An 11,977-nucleotide genomic window follows, 5' to 3' on the forward strand; every position below is an offset into this window, starting at 1 on the left:
GTATTGTGTAAGGATGTCTTTGATAGCACTGCAGGATTTAATATTTGCTTGACAGAAAAATAAGGAGTCATCCGCAAAAAGAAGGTGACTTACAGATGGACTAGCGTTGCTAATCTTCAAACCCTTAATCAAGCCTTGAGACTCAGCTCTCTTCATCATATGACTTAGTACCTCAGCACAGAGAATGAATAAGTAGGGGGAAAGCGGGTCACCTTGCCTAATACCCCGTTCTGGTTGAATGAAACCTTGAGGATTACCGTTTATATTAACCGAAAAAGTTGGTGATCTGACACAGGTCATGACCCATTGAATCCATCTGACATCAAAACCAAAACGAAACATAGCTTCTTGTAGAAAGTCCCATTCAAGGCGATCATAAGCCTTCGTAATGTCCGTTTTTATCGCCATGTATGAATTAGCACACCGCCTTTTCACCTTAAGTGCATGGATAAGCTCATGAGCAATAAGTACATTATCGGTGATGATTCTACCAGGGATAAAGGCAGCCTGTTCTTCAGAGATGATACCGTGTAAATGATGTTTTAATCTCCCAACCAGAACCTTGGAGATTATCTTGTAGCTGACATTACATAACGCAATAGGTCGGAACTCACTCATATGCTTTGCTTCAGGTGTCTTAGGGATTAAACAGATGTTGGTATGATTTAATGACTTATCAAAGACCCCGAGATCAAAGAAATCGCGAACCTCTTGTGTAACTGCATCCTTAGTTGTGTTCCAAAAATTCTGATAGAAAGCTCCAGTGAAACCATCAGGGCCTGGAGCCTTTGTAGCACCAATATCAAACACTGCAGCCTTAATTTCCTCTTCAGTAATTGGTTTTGTTAAATCCTGATTGATCGAAGGTGTAACCCTTTGCTTGAAATCTCTGAAAACATGGTAATGATTGTTCTGCGGTGATAACTCACTTTTGAAAAGCTTTGTGAAATATGCTTCTGCGACCTTACCAATCTGACTATCACCACAGTGCTCAAACCGGTCATCATCGAGTATCGAGTAGAGCTTATTACGAGCAGTGTGATTCTTTGCAGTGGCAAAGAAATATTTCGTATTGCGGTCTCCACTTGCCAACCATGTTTTCCTGCTTTTTATTCGCCAATATTCTTCTTCTTCCTTATACGCACAGCTTAGCTTCATTCGGAGATCCCGAATTTGTTGTGTAGGTAAGCCATTCGTATGAGCTTGATCCAGACGTTTCTTCAATATGCCAATCTCTTCCTGAGTATTAGTTCTGTTTCCCTTCTTCCAAATTGATATGGTACGTCGACATTCTTTGAGGCGAGAGTGCAAACACATTGACTGTCCGGGTCTCATAGAAGTCCATCCTTTATCCACAGCATCTTTAAATCCTTCTTTATTGACCATTCTTGAGTCAAAGTAGAACTGACCTCGTCGGGGTGTAAAGTCGTTGGAGATGGTAGTGATAACCGGTCTATGATCTGATTCTAGAAGCTCTAAAAACTCTACATGGGATGCAGGATATTGAGCTAACCACTCGGAGTTAACTAAAGTACGATCTAGACAACATGTAACATCATGACTGTACCGCTTACCGACCCAAGAGAAAGGATTCCCAGAGTACTTAAGATCCTGAAAATCGCAAACTTGAATCATTCGCCGGAAATCTAAAAAGGAGCTTTCAGGCCGGAGAGGGCCTCCTCGTTTTTCTCTATTATTCTTTATCTCATTAAAGTCTCCAATAGAGATCCAAGGACCATTGCGATTCACCGCAAGTCTTTGTAGTCGTTCCTAGACCAAATGTCTTAGAGCTGGGTTTGGATTCCCATAAACACACGACAAATAAAAACCAACTCCATTAACTTGAACATGCGTATCTACAAGATTTGGGGAATGACTAAGAACTGAAACTGAAATACGGCTATTCCATATAAGTGCTATACCACCACTGAAGCCTACAGGAGGGACTGTTACAACCCGATCATATCCTAACTCTGCAACTATGTCTCGAACAGTATCATCTCCTTGTTTTGTCTCAAAGAGGCAAATGATGTCTGGAGAATAAGTCTTCTTTATCTCCTTTAGATGTCGAACTGCGAGGTCATTGCCTAAGCCTCTACAGTTCCAAGCGGCTGTCCTCATGGGGGAAGTGGTGGTACTGGGCCCACCGCGCCTCTGTCAAGATCAAGGGGAGAGCTATCATCCCCTGAACAGCTACTTTCACCAGCCTCCAAAATCTTAGCTTTGGAGCTGTCCATCCTCTCAGCAGGTTCAGGTGACTCATCTCTCTTACGTTTACCTCTGGCCTCCATAATGAAGTCAGAGTCCACAGGGTTCGTAGGACCGCTAGCAGCATGGTTAATGACAATCTCTCCCGCCGGTTGACCAGCAGGAGTATCAGGTGCAGGCATCTCTTGTGCAGCTTCAGGAAGCGGGTCTTCCTCAACGATCTCACGAATCACGACACCATGAATACCAGGTGCGGCAAGATGACCAACGTCTTCATCATCAGCATCATCATTGTTGTCAAAATGTTCTTCACCACCATTTTGAAGTATGCACGCACCAGTGTCATGTGTTAACATGCCACATACCTCACAGAAACCCCGGAGGCGTTCAAAACGGAAACGGAGGAGAGTATTAACACCTTGTTGAAATTGGATATGACGTTGAAAGCGAAGTGGGAGAGTAATGTCCCAATGGACTTGGACACGAACAAACTCCACTCTTGCAGCAGCCTCCGCATCATAATCAACATCGAGAAGGTTGCCAATCGATCGACCAATGAAAGAGATGACTTCGAGGTTGAGGAATTGGAACGGGATACCACGGATCTGAATCCAGAAAGGGATGAAATCGATAAGAGGAGGATTATCATTGGGATACCAGCGTTGGAGGATAAGCATCCGATCATTGAAAGCCCAAGGTCCACGCCGAAGAACCAATTCCATCTCTCCTTCCGTAGGGAAAATGAACTGAAAGCGGTTACCCCCCACCATACGACCATGAACAACCCCAGCCTGGCCCCAAATTCGTGGCATAGAAGCAATGATGGAACGCACATTCTGACGGCGTGGCATGACAGGACGACCAATGAGAATAAAACGGTTCTCTGCAGCGGCATTAGCCACCACACCCTCCGGGATTGCAAGCGGAGCATCATCGGCACCCAGATTGATATCTTGTACTCTTTGTCGAAGATTATCGGCCATTGAGAGAGACTTGAAATGAAAATACTGGAAAAGAAATAGAAGTGGAGAAAGCAAAAGCCGAAGATGAAGAAACTGCAGATCCAAAATGCGGTATTTATAGAACAAATCCTTCATTCCAACCGCCAACAGAGCATCACGAAGAGAGATCCACTTCGTGGAGATAACCGCCGCACGATCACAGAGTAGGTAAAGCCCCTCAACGTCGACGAAACCGTCGGTAACCGTCTCTATGGAGACAAAGTTCAACCACCAAGGGAGAAACCAAATCGCCATTCCTCTCATCAGCGATTGTATTGTTTATCTCATACATTATATATAGCATTCGTCTTTGAAATAATAGACTTCAATAAAAGTTTGCTTTCTTTCTTAAAATTTTCTTTTCATGAATGTTTGTGTTTGAGTAGTCCAACGGTCAGAAGAGACCCAATGTCTTGCGATTTCTTAACCAAGCAGCTACTATTATTTTTTTCAAAGGCCCAATATTAAGGCCTTTTAAAGTTAAAGCTGATAATATATATGTGGACAAAACTTAAAAAGTACAAAATTGGAGTGTTAAACCGATTAAAAATCACGATCGGTTTATCGTACCGATTTCCAAATTATAGATCGGTTCAGCTCGGTTAAAATGTTAATTCCGGAAGAGAAAATATAGTCGGCCCCTAGAATCCAGTGAAGAAGAAGAAAGATTCCAGTGGGAGAGACAGAGCGAGAGAGAGAGAAAGCGATTGGAACAAGAAGAAAGATTGAGAGAAAGAGAGAGAGAGAGAGAGATGGGGGTGGATTACTATAAGGTGCTTGAGGTTGATCGCAGTGCAAACGACGACGAGCTTAAGAAAGCTTATCGGAAACTGGCCATGAAGTGGCATCCTGATAAGAACCCTAACAACAAAAAAGAAGCCGAAGCTAAATTCAAGGAAATCTCCGAAGCTTACGATGTGACTAATTTACTTCCCTCTCTTTCAATTCCCCCTTTTTTTTTTTTTTAGGATTTTAGAAAAATATCAATCTTTTTCTTTTTTTTTTTTTTGAGCTAAGCTAATCTAATCGAAATCGACCATGCACTTCTCTTTTTGATCATTATATGTATGCTTCTTTGTTAGGTTTTGAGTGATCCTCAAAAACGAGCAATCTATGACCAATACGGAGAAGAAGGTTTAAACCAAGGCCCTCCTCCCGGTTCCGGTGGTTACTCTGGAGAATCAGACGCCGGAGCTTCTTCTTTCCGCTTCAATCCCAGAAGCGCCGATGATATCTTCTCTGACTTCTTTGGTTTCACTAGGCCTTTTGGTACCGGAAGCAGCGACTCCCGAGCAGGACCTTCTGCGTTTAGGTATGGTGATGATATCTTCGCTTCCTTGAGGGCTGCTGCTGCTGCCGGCGCTGGAGGAGGAGGAGACCCTTCCATTCCTGCTAGGAAAGCTGCTCCTATCGAGAGACAGTTGCCTTGTAGTTTGGAGGATTTGTATAAAGGAGTCACCAAGAAGATGAAGATCTCTCGTGATGTTCTCGACTCTTCCGGGTTTGTTTTCCATTTCCCTTCCCTTCATCAATTTAGTGGCTTTTTGCATATCTATAAATATCTGCTGCTGCTTTTGGCTAATTAGGGACACTTTAACCTCTATCTGTGATTGTTGTATGGAGTTTGGTTTCAAATCTTTAGTCTATAGAGTCGGCTTATTAGAAAGTTCTTCTTTTTAACAGGTTTTGGTTAGTTTACAAGTTTTTATCTCTGTGAGTGTGACCTTTATTCACTATTTGACCTCTCTATTGACACATTAATGATAGATGTAAGTTTAGAAACAGATAGCTATATATACAGCTAACCACGGCATCCCTTGGCCTAAATAACCACTTTCATCATGGTTTTTAACTATACATAGATTCTCTTAATCTCATGGACTCACAGACTCTCTGATTGATCAAGTTACACACTTTGTAGAAAGTCTGTTTAAGCTCTCTTGAATGTATAAACTTTTCGCAAACACCAATTGAATCCAGGAAGAATAGATTCATTCGCATTTTCTGTAATTCCAAACCACTTTCAATGCAGGACATTACTGATTTATGTTTTCTATGTTTTGCTGCTGACTGACTAAACTCGTAGTTTGTGAGTGCTTCAATGCAGGACATTACTGATTTATGTTTTCTATGTTTTTGCTGCTGACTAAACCCGTAGTGTGTGCTTCAATGCAGGAGGCCAACTCCAGTTGAGGAGATCTTGACGATAGAGATCAAAGCCGGTTGGAAGAAAGGAACAAAGATAACATTCCTGGAAAAAGGAAACGAGCATCGCGGAATCATTCCATCCGATCTTGTTTTCATCGTAGACGAGAAACCCCATCCCGTTTTCAAACGAGATGGGAATGATCTGGTGGTAATGCAAAAGATATCTCTCGTGGAAGCTCTCACAGGTTGCACAGCGCAGGTCACTACTCTTGACGGAAGAACCCTAACGGTTCCGGTAAACAATGTGGTCAGTCCGTCGTACGAAGAGATAGTGAAAGGGGAAGGCATGCCGATCCCTAAAGATCCATCAAGAAAAGGAAACTTGAGAATCAGATTCATCATCAAGTTCCCTTCGAAGCTAACGCCTGAGCAGAAAACAGGGGTCAAGCGGATGTTTTCATCTTGAATGTCTGTCTTAAGATTGAATCATCTCGTTTTCAGTTTTTTTTTGTTAAAAGCTGCTAGTTTTTTTCTTTTTGGGGAATCGTTTAGTCTAGAAGCAGAAGATGATGTGGTTTATGGAATTTCATTTTTTGTTGCATTTTGGTAAAGTTTTAAGGTAATTGTGAAATACCACCCACCAAACGATGCTGGTGTTTACTTAGTAGTAATGAATGGACTGACTAGTAGTTAAAGTTTCTTAATACCGTCTTCTCTCTTTTGCAAATAAACTTACTAGTAGTGTACACATTATTGTCAACAGATTTTGAAAGACTAAATCAACGACGTTAACAATTTGTCAAAAAAAAAAAAAATTGAAGTCAAATTGATTAATCATAGTAGCGAAATTTGAATTAAGAACACCGTTTTTGTTTGGTATTAAAAGTTTCAATGTTTACGTTTTTCGCACCATGAATCTTGACCTTGCTCTCCCGTCTAATTCCATCATTAAAATCTTTTCAACTCCTCACGTGGTGATGTTGACGTAGAATAATTGTTAGTATTATATATGTCAAACAATAGGAAAGAAAGAAAAAAACAGACTACTTATGCACTTGCTTATTCATAGATTTAGTGTGATTTAGAGATTCAAAATGAACACTTAGAGACTTGAATGTTTTTTAAAAGAACATTAAGATTTAATGCAATCAACTGAAATATCACCAAGACACCAACCATTTTCATGGTGTTTGTGCAGATAGTGAGTGAGTTAGTAAGGTTTTAGAAATGTGGTGTATTTTTTTTTTTTTTTTGCGTAGATGAGTTCCGAGTAATCCGGAGCGATGATATCCTAAACAATATTGTAAATAACACGAATTGGCTGATTATGTATGTGCTTTATTTAAAGCCTTTAAGCAAAAGAGGAACCCAAAAATTAAATACTACTAAACGGGGACGATGAGGTGGCCTTGTTGTATGATGAGCAGATAAACATCAGCCAAAAAGAAAAAAAACAATCTTTACAAGTAAAAATAATAAGATTGCCACGTCGGTAAATAAGGTGGACGTTTACACGTGGAATAAAAGACTCCGCATACCTGATTAACTAGTACTTTATTCCGTTTCAATAAGATGTTTTGATTTCTTTTAAATGTTTCAAAATATAAGATGTTTTTGTAACTTTTTATGCAAATTTTAATATATATTTAATAATTTGTAATTGTTATTTATGTAGTTTTCTTTATTATTGGTTAAATCTTTTTTAATTTAAATATATTAATAGTTTTTAAAAGAAAAATAAACTATTTTAATATGTGTGCCTTACCTTAAACATCCTATATTTTGAAACGGAGAGAGTATTTGATTATTCAATTTTTCTATTTCGTAATGCATTCACTCCCAGTCTCCTCTACTTTTTAAAAAACTGTTGTAAAGACCACAGATTTTGAACGAAAAATTTAGATTAGCTTGAAATTGGATGAATCGACGACACATATAAGGGGAACTCCAACCATAAAACACTAAAATACCAAATTTTGACACTAAATTTAGTGTGTTTGGTGTTTCAAAAAGTTTTTCATCTCCAACCACAACATCAAATTTCACACTAAAAATAAAATTTTTGATCATTATATTATTAAACTAAATTTTTTAAATAGTTTAATAAAACATCAACATTTATATAAACGATTTCTTTCAATTCAGTACTTAATAGAAAATTACAATCAATAAATTAAAATAACAAAAAATACTTTTTTAAATTAAGAAATAAATTACATATTACTAAATTTGAACCATAAGTGCTCAATTAATGCATTTCGAAGTTCAATATGTGCTTCACGATTTTTAATTTGTCTGTGTCAAGTTAAAAATTTTTGAAATCAAGCATCATCGTGTGAAGTTTAGTATGAACTTTTAATCTTATTAAATTTGATATTTATTTTGAAATTTAGTCGTAATTATTATTTTATACTATATTAATTATAGTTTCTAGTTTATATTATTAAATGTAATAAGATAGATTTAAAAATATTGATGATATATCTAATTTTTAGTTAATAGATAATAATTTAAATATATTTTAAAGCAAAAATATAAATAAAAATAATATATTTTTTTTAGTGTTTTGTAAATAATATTACACTATTCACAAAACATTAAAAAAATAGTAGTAATGTTTGTTTTGCCATTCTATTGGAGTAAATTAACACCAAATTTAATGTTTTGCCGTCTCCGTTGGAGTTGGCCTAACAGAATTAAGAAGTACGTACTACAGTATAAGACTAGGGGTAGTAATAACGTGTGAATCAATCCACGTGGGATGACAGGTGGGAGAGCCAAGTCTAGTTGCATGTTATGTAAAAGTTTTGTTTTTTACTTTCAACACGGTTCATCAGCATTTGGACCACTTCGCTGACTTATTTTTTTGTTACTTCTTCTTACACATCCATCACACACAGATGCTATAAACCCCACAACTCTCTCTATACAGATAATATACTTCTTTTAACACAACACCCCCACGAATCTTTCTTTAGATTCAAGTTTCATAATTCACCGTACGATATTACTTAGCTAATGTCACTGCAATGACGCGGCTTCATATATATGTATGTACTTACCATATATATTCTGGGAATCTGACAGTTGTATATTGCAGTACTGGATCCAAACATACTCATCAGTACATTTTTCTCTGTTCCCTCTTATTATTAATTATTTCTTCTTGTGCCGACTACGGAAATATCCATGTTATAGTTCATCAATTCATTTAGCAAATATCATTATTCAAACACATGAACGGTCGTCTTTTTTTCTCTCTTTGGGGAATTTACATTTCCAATCAATTTGTTAGCTTTATTAATTATAACGGTACGTAGTCTTCTTGTTTTCAGTAGCTAAAATTAAGTCGTTTCTTATAGGAACGTTAGGTGTCTGTCAACTAGTTAAATTAAATACTCTCTCCTCTATACATATTTAACAACCAGGAAAGCTTATGTAACTGCTTGTTTAATTCTGATAAATTTGTTCCATTGAGCTCATCTAACTTTTAAAAGTGTATTTGATCTCCAATAGGGTTATTCTTTTTCTGTCAACCATCAGATAACTTTTAAGATGAAATTTTGTAATTACATATAATTTCGAAGGAAAAAATACGAGACTGACGGAAAGAAGAAAATCTAGTGGGTCAATTGACTAGGCATAAAGGCCAGCAATGATTATTTAATTTGAGGCAAGAGGAGGAAAATAAAGGTTATAAATCAGATTGGCACTCATACATAACTCGTAAGCATGACGAAATATTAACGCAGTATTATAAGTACTATATTGGGACAAAATTAGTAACTACCAATAAAATAAATATGAGGCCGTTGAGTTTAGCACTTGAGCTTGGCCAAAAAAAAAAAAAAGGGTCATCTATACAAAAACGGCCTTCTAGTAAAAAAAGAAAAAAAAAAACTTCGACCACTTTACAATTTTTTAATTAAGCATGATAGAACAGAAATAATCAATTTGTAAAATAAAAAAAATAAAAAAATTATAGTTCGAGAAAATTTTGTAATACGAAGAAAAGTAGTATGATTTTATTCAGTTAGCTGCTTTAAATGTCGACTTTTATATCCGAAGAAAGAAATCTAAACTTATTATTTTTCTAATGTAATGTAATCACGATATATGATGTCCTTTTCACTAAATGAAAAGAGACATTCGTGTTCGTATTTTATTCAACTAAATAATTCGATTACTTCTAGTATATTCAATATTTTTTCTTAAAAAATCTCTATTAATTATATATAATTTAGAGAAAAAAACAAAAAACTACACTTCTATCGTCCCTTGACGATTTCACACCTTCTTTTCACACTTCCTTATAAATTAATTAAATTCTCTCTTTTCTCTTCTTCCTCTCTGTCTTCTCCTCTTTTCTCAAAGCAGCCTCTCTCTTCTTCATTTATAAGTAACCCCAAAAAAAAAAAAACTTGATCTCTTCTTGTTCTCTTTACGTCACAAAGACAATTCGATTCCAATAATGGACAGACGTAACCCTTTCCAACATCACCTCCACCACCATCAGCTTCATCATCATCACTTGATTCAACAGCAACAGCTTCCTCCTCCATCTCAGAGCACGATGGCGGCGATGGATCCCGGCGGAGGAGGAGGTGAGAGAATCCCACAGTGGAGCATAGAGGAGACAAAGGAGCTTTTGGGTATAAGAGAAGAGCTTGATCAGACTTTCATGGAGACCAAACGTAATAAGCTTCTTTGGGAAGTCGTGGCTGCTAAGATGGCCGACAAAGGTTTTGTCCGTAGCCCTGAACAATGTAAGAGCAAGTGGAAGAACCTCGTCACCAGATACAAGGTTACCCCTTCAACTATATTTATACTAAATGATTCTCTCTATAGTCTCTATATATACACACCTATATATAAATGTTGTTAAATGAACATGATTACAAGTATCTATATGCATCATTATTAGAATAGCATTTTCTATTGTTTTTGTAACTATATAGTTATTTGTTTTGTATTTTATCACTAGTTTGTGTGGTTAGACATGAAAGTATGCATACTGAAATGGAAACCTAGTTTATGGTGTATGTATAGGTGAACTATATTATATATACATCAATTAATGAGCTTAACCTAATCTCCAAGGTTATTTAGATATTGTCCTGCCATTAATGGTAACGAGCTAGAGAATAATATTCTACGCGTTTACTGGTGAGCTTTCATCATGATATTGCCTATGTTCACATTTTGATCCGTTATACCATAATTAATCTTTCTTTTTGTTCGTTTATCACATGGTTAGTATGTTATGTAAGTAACATCTCGTGTTCACAACATGCCACTAAAATATTAATATATAACCGTTATATAACGAGTGCATAAGATTTCTAATAATAACCGTACGTTACTGATGAACACAAAGCATCAAGATTGTTGAAAACGTCTTTTATTGTATGCTAAAAGGAACGTGATATAGTTGAACATGTTTTTGTTTTCTTATTATACGATAGATGAACATGTGTGTACGAGATTATATATGATTTCCAGTTAAGATACTTTGGTAAGCTATAAAAATTAGCATAGGCTATTGCTATCTATTATTATTTATATGCTATAGCTATTACATGTTTACATACTTATAAATATTTATGTATAGTACTATATATATAACATGTTGAATAATTATGGGACAGGCGTGTGAGACGACAGAGCCAGATGCTATTAGGCAGCAATTCCCATTCCACAATGAAATTCAATCGATTTTTGCAGCAAGAATGCAAAGAATGCTGTGGTCAGACCCCACAGAACCAAGCACTTCTTCAAAGAGAAAACATAATCAATTTTCATCTGATGATGATGAAGAAGAGGAAGAAGAAGTTGACGAGCCAAATCAAGACATCAACGAGGAATTATTATCTTTAGTAGAGACACAGAAGAAAGAGACAGAAGTGATTACTACTAGTACTTCTGCCAATCCAAGAAAACGTGCTAAAAAAGGAAAAGGAGTAACTAAAGCTGAAACCGCGGCTGGCAGTACAATAAAAGAAGTATTGGAGGAGTTTATGAGGCAGACGGTGAAGATGGAGAAGGAATGGAGAGATGCATGGGAGATGAAGGAGAGAGAGAGGGAAAAGAGAGAGAAAGAGTGGCGGAAGAGAATGGCGGAACTAGAGGAGGAGAGAGCTGCCGCGGAGAGGAGGTGGATGGAGAGAGAGGAAGAGAGACGGATGAGAGAAGAAGTTAGGGCTCAGAAGAGAGACACTCTCATTGATGCTTTGCTTAATAAGCTTAATAGAGATCATAATGATCATGGTCGTAATCAAGGTTTCTAATTTCTCATAAATAGGCTACTCATAAACATGAGTTAATTTGCTAGGCAAATCAATTAGGTCATATCTAAATTAATGTTCCTTTTATTTATATGAACTATATTAATTATATTCGAAAAGAAAAATATAAAATATCAGATTTTGATAGTCCGCATGTTACCATATCGTGGTTATGAAAATAGGATTGCGAATTATATAATCAAAGGCTCGATGGATCCGGGAGGCTGGTTTCCTTATTTTTAATTGGAAATTCATCAAATTAAATTTGTTGTAAGCGCCCTCACATAATGTTTTCCCAAGTCTTTGTGTTCATAGTTTATAGATTTAAATGAGCTT

General features: G+C 36.7%; 3 protein-coding genes across 3 annotated transcripts; 2 read left to right on the plus strand and 1 right to left on the minus strand.

The window, feature by feature from the left end:
* Positions 1–2,117: 2,117 nt before the first annotated feature.
* On the minus strand, positions 2,118–3,191 carry LOC147918360 (uncharacterized). The gene has a single exon (XM_087505717.1). It carries the CDS (start codon positions 3,189–3,191, stop codon positions 2,118–2,120), a length of 1,074 nt encoding a protein of 357 aa, XP_087361843.1.
* A 570-nt stretch (positions 3,192–3,761) lies between these two features.
* Positions 3,762–6,061, plus strand: LOC104768324 (uncharacterized). Its single transcript, XM_010492269.3, has 3 exons — positions 3,762–4,126; positions 4,292–4,710; positions 5,385–6,061. The coding sequence occupies exons 1-3, from the start codon at positions 3,962–3,964 to the stop codon at positions 5,821–5,823; spliced, it is 1,023 nt and encodes a 340-aa protein (XP_010490571.1). The 5' UTR covers positions 3,762–3,961; the 3' UTR covers positions 5,824–6,061.
* Positions 6,062–9,669: 3,608 nt separating this feature from the next.
* On the plus strand, positions 9,670–11,788 carry LOC104768326 (trihelix transcription factor GT-3a). Its single transcript, XM_010492270.2, has 2 exons — positions 9,670–10,161; positions 11,006–11,788. The coding sequence occupies exons 1-2, from the start codon at positions 9,829–9,831 to the stop codon at positions 11,642–11,644; spliced, it is 972 nt and encodes a 323-aa protein (XP_010490572.1). The 5' UTR covers positions 9,670–9,828; the 3' UTR covers positions 11,645–11,788.
* Positions 11,789–11,977: the final 189 nt, after the last annotated feature.

The sequence above is a fragment of the Camelina sativa genome, chromosome 20, assembly GCF_030686135.1.
Source record: "Camelina sativa cultivar CO46 ecotype springtype chromosome 20, ASM3068613v1".
NCBI classification, from domain to species: domain Eukaryota; kingdom Viridiplantae; phylum Streptophyta; class Magnoliopsida; order Brassicales; family Brassicaceae; genus Camelina; species Camelina sativa.

Coding starts and splice junctions, on each gene's coding strand:
- LOC147918360 (XM_087505717.1), bottom strand. CDS start 3,191: ATGGCCGATAATCTTCGACAAAGAGTACAAGATATCAATCTGGGTGCC.
- LOC104768324 (XM_010492269.3), top strand. CDS start 3,962: ATGGGGGTGGATTACTATAAGGTGCTTGAGGTTGATCGCAGTGCAAAC. Junction 4,127..4,291: donor AAATCTCCGAAGCTTACGAT/GTGACTAATTTA, acceptor CTTCTTTGTTAG/GTTTTGAGTGATCCTCAAAA. Junction 4,711..5,384: donor GATGTTCTCGACTCTTCCGG/GTTTGTTTTCCA, acceptor GCTTCAATGCAG/GAGGCCAACTCCAGTTGAGG.
- LOC104768326 (XM_010492270.2), top strand. CDS start 9,829: ATGGACAGACGTAACCCTTTCCAACATCACCTCCACCACCATCAGCTT. Junction 10,162..11,005: donor ACCTCGTCACCAGATACAAG/GTTACCCCTTCA, acceptor ATTATGGGACAG/GCGTGTGAGACGACAGAGCC.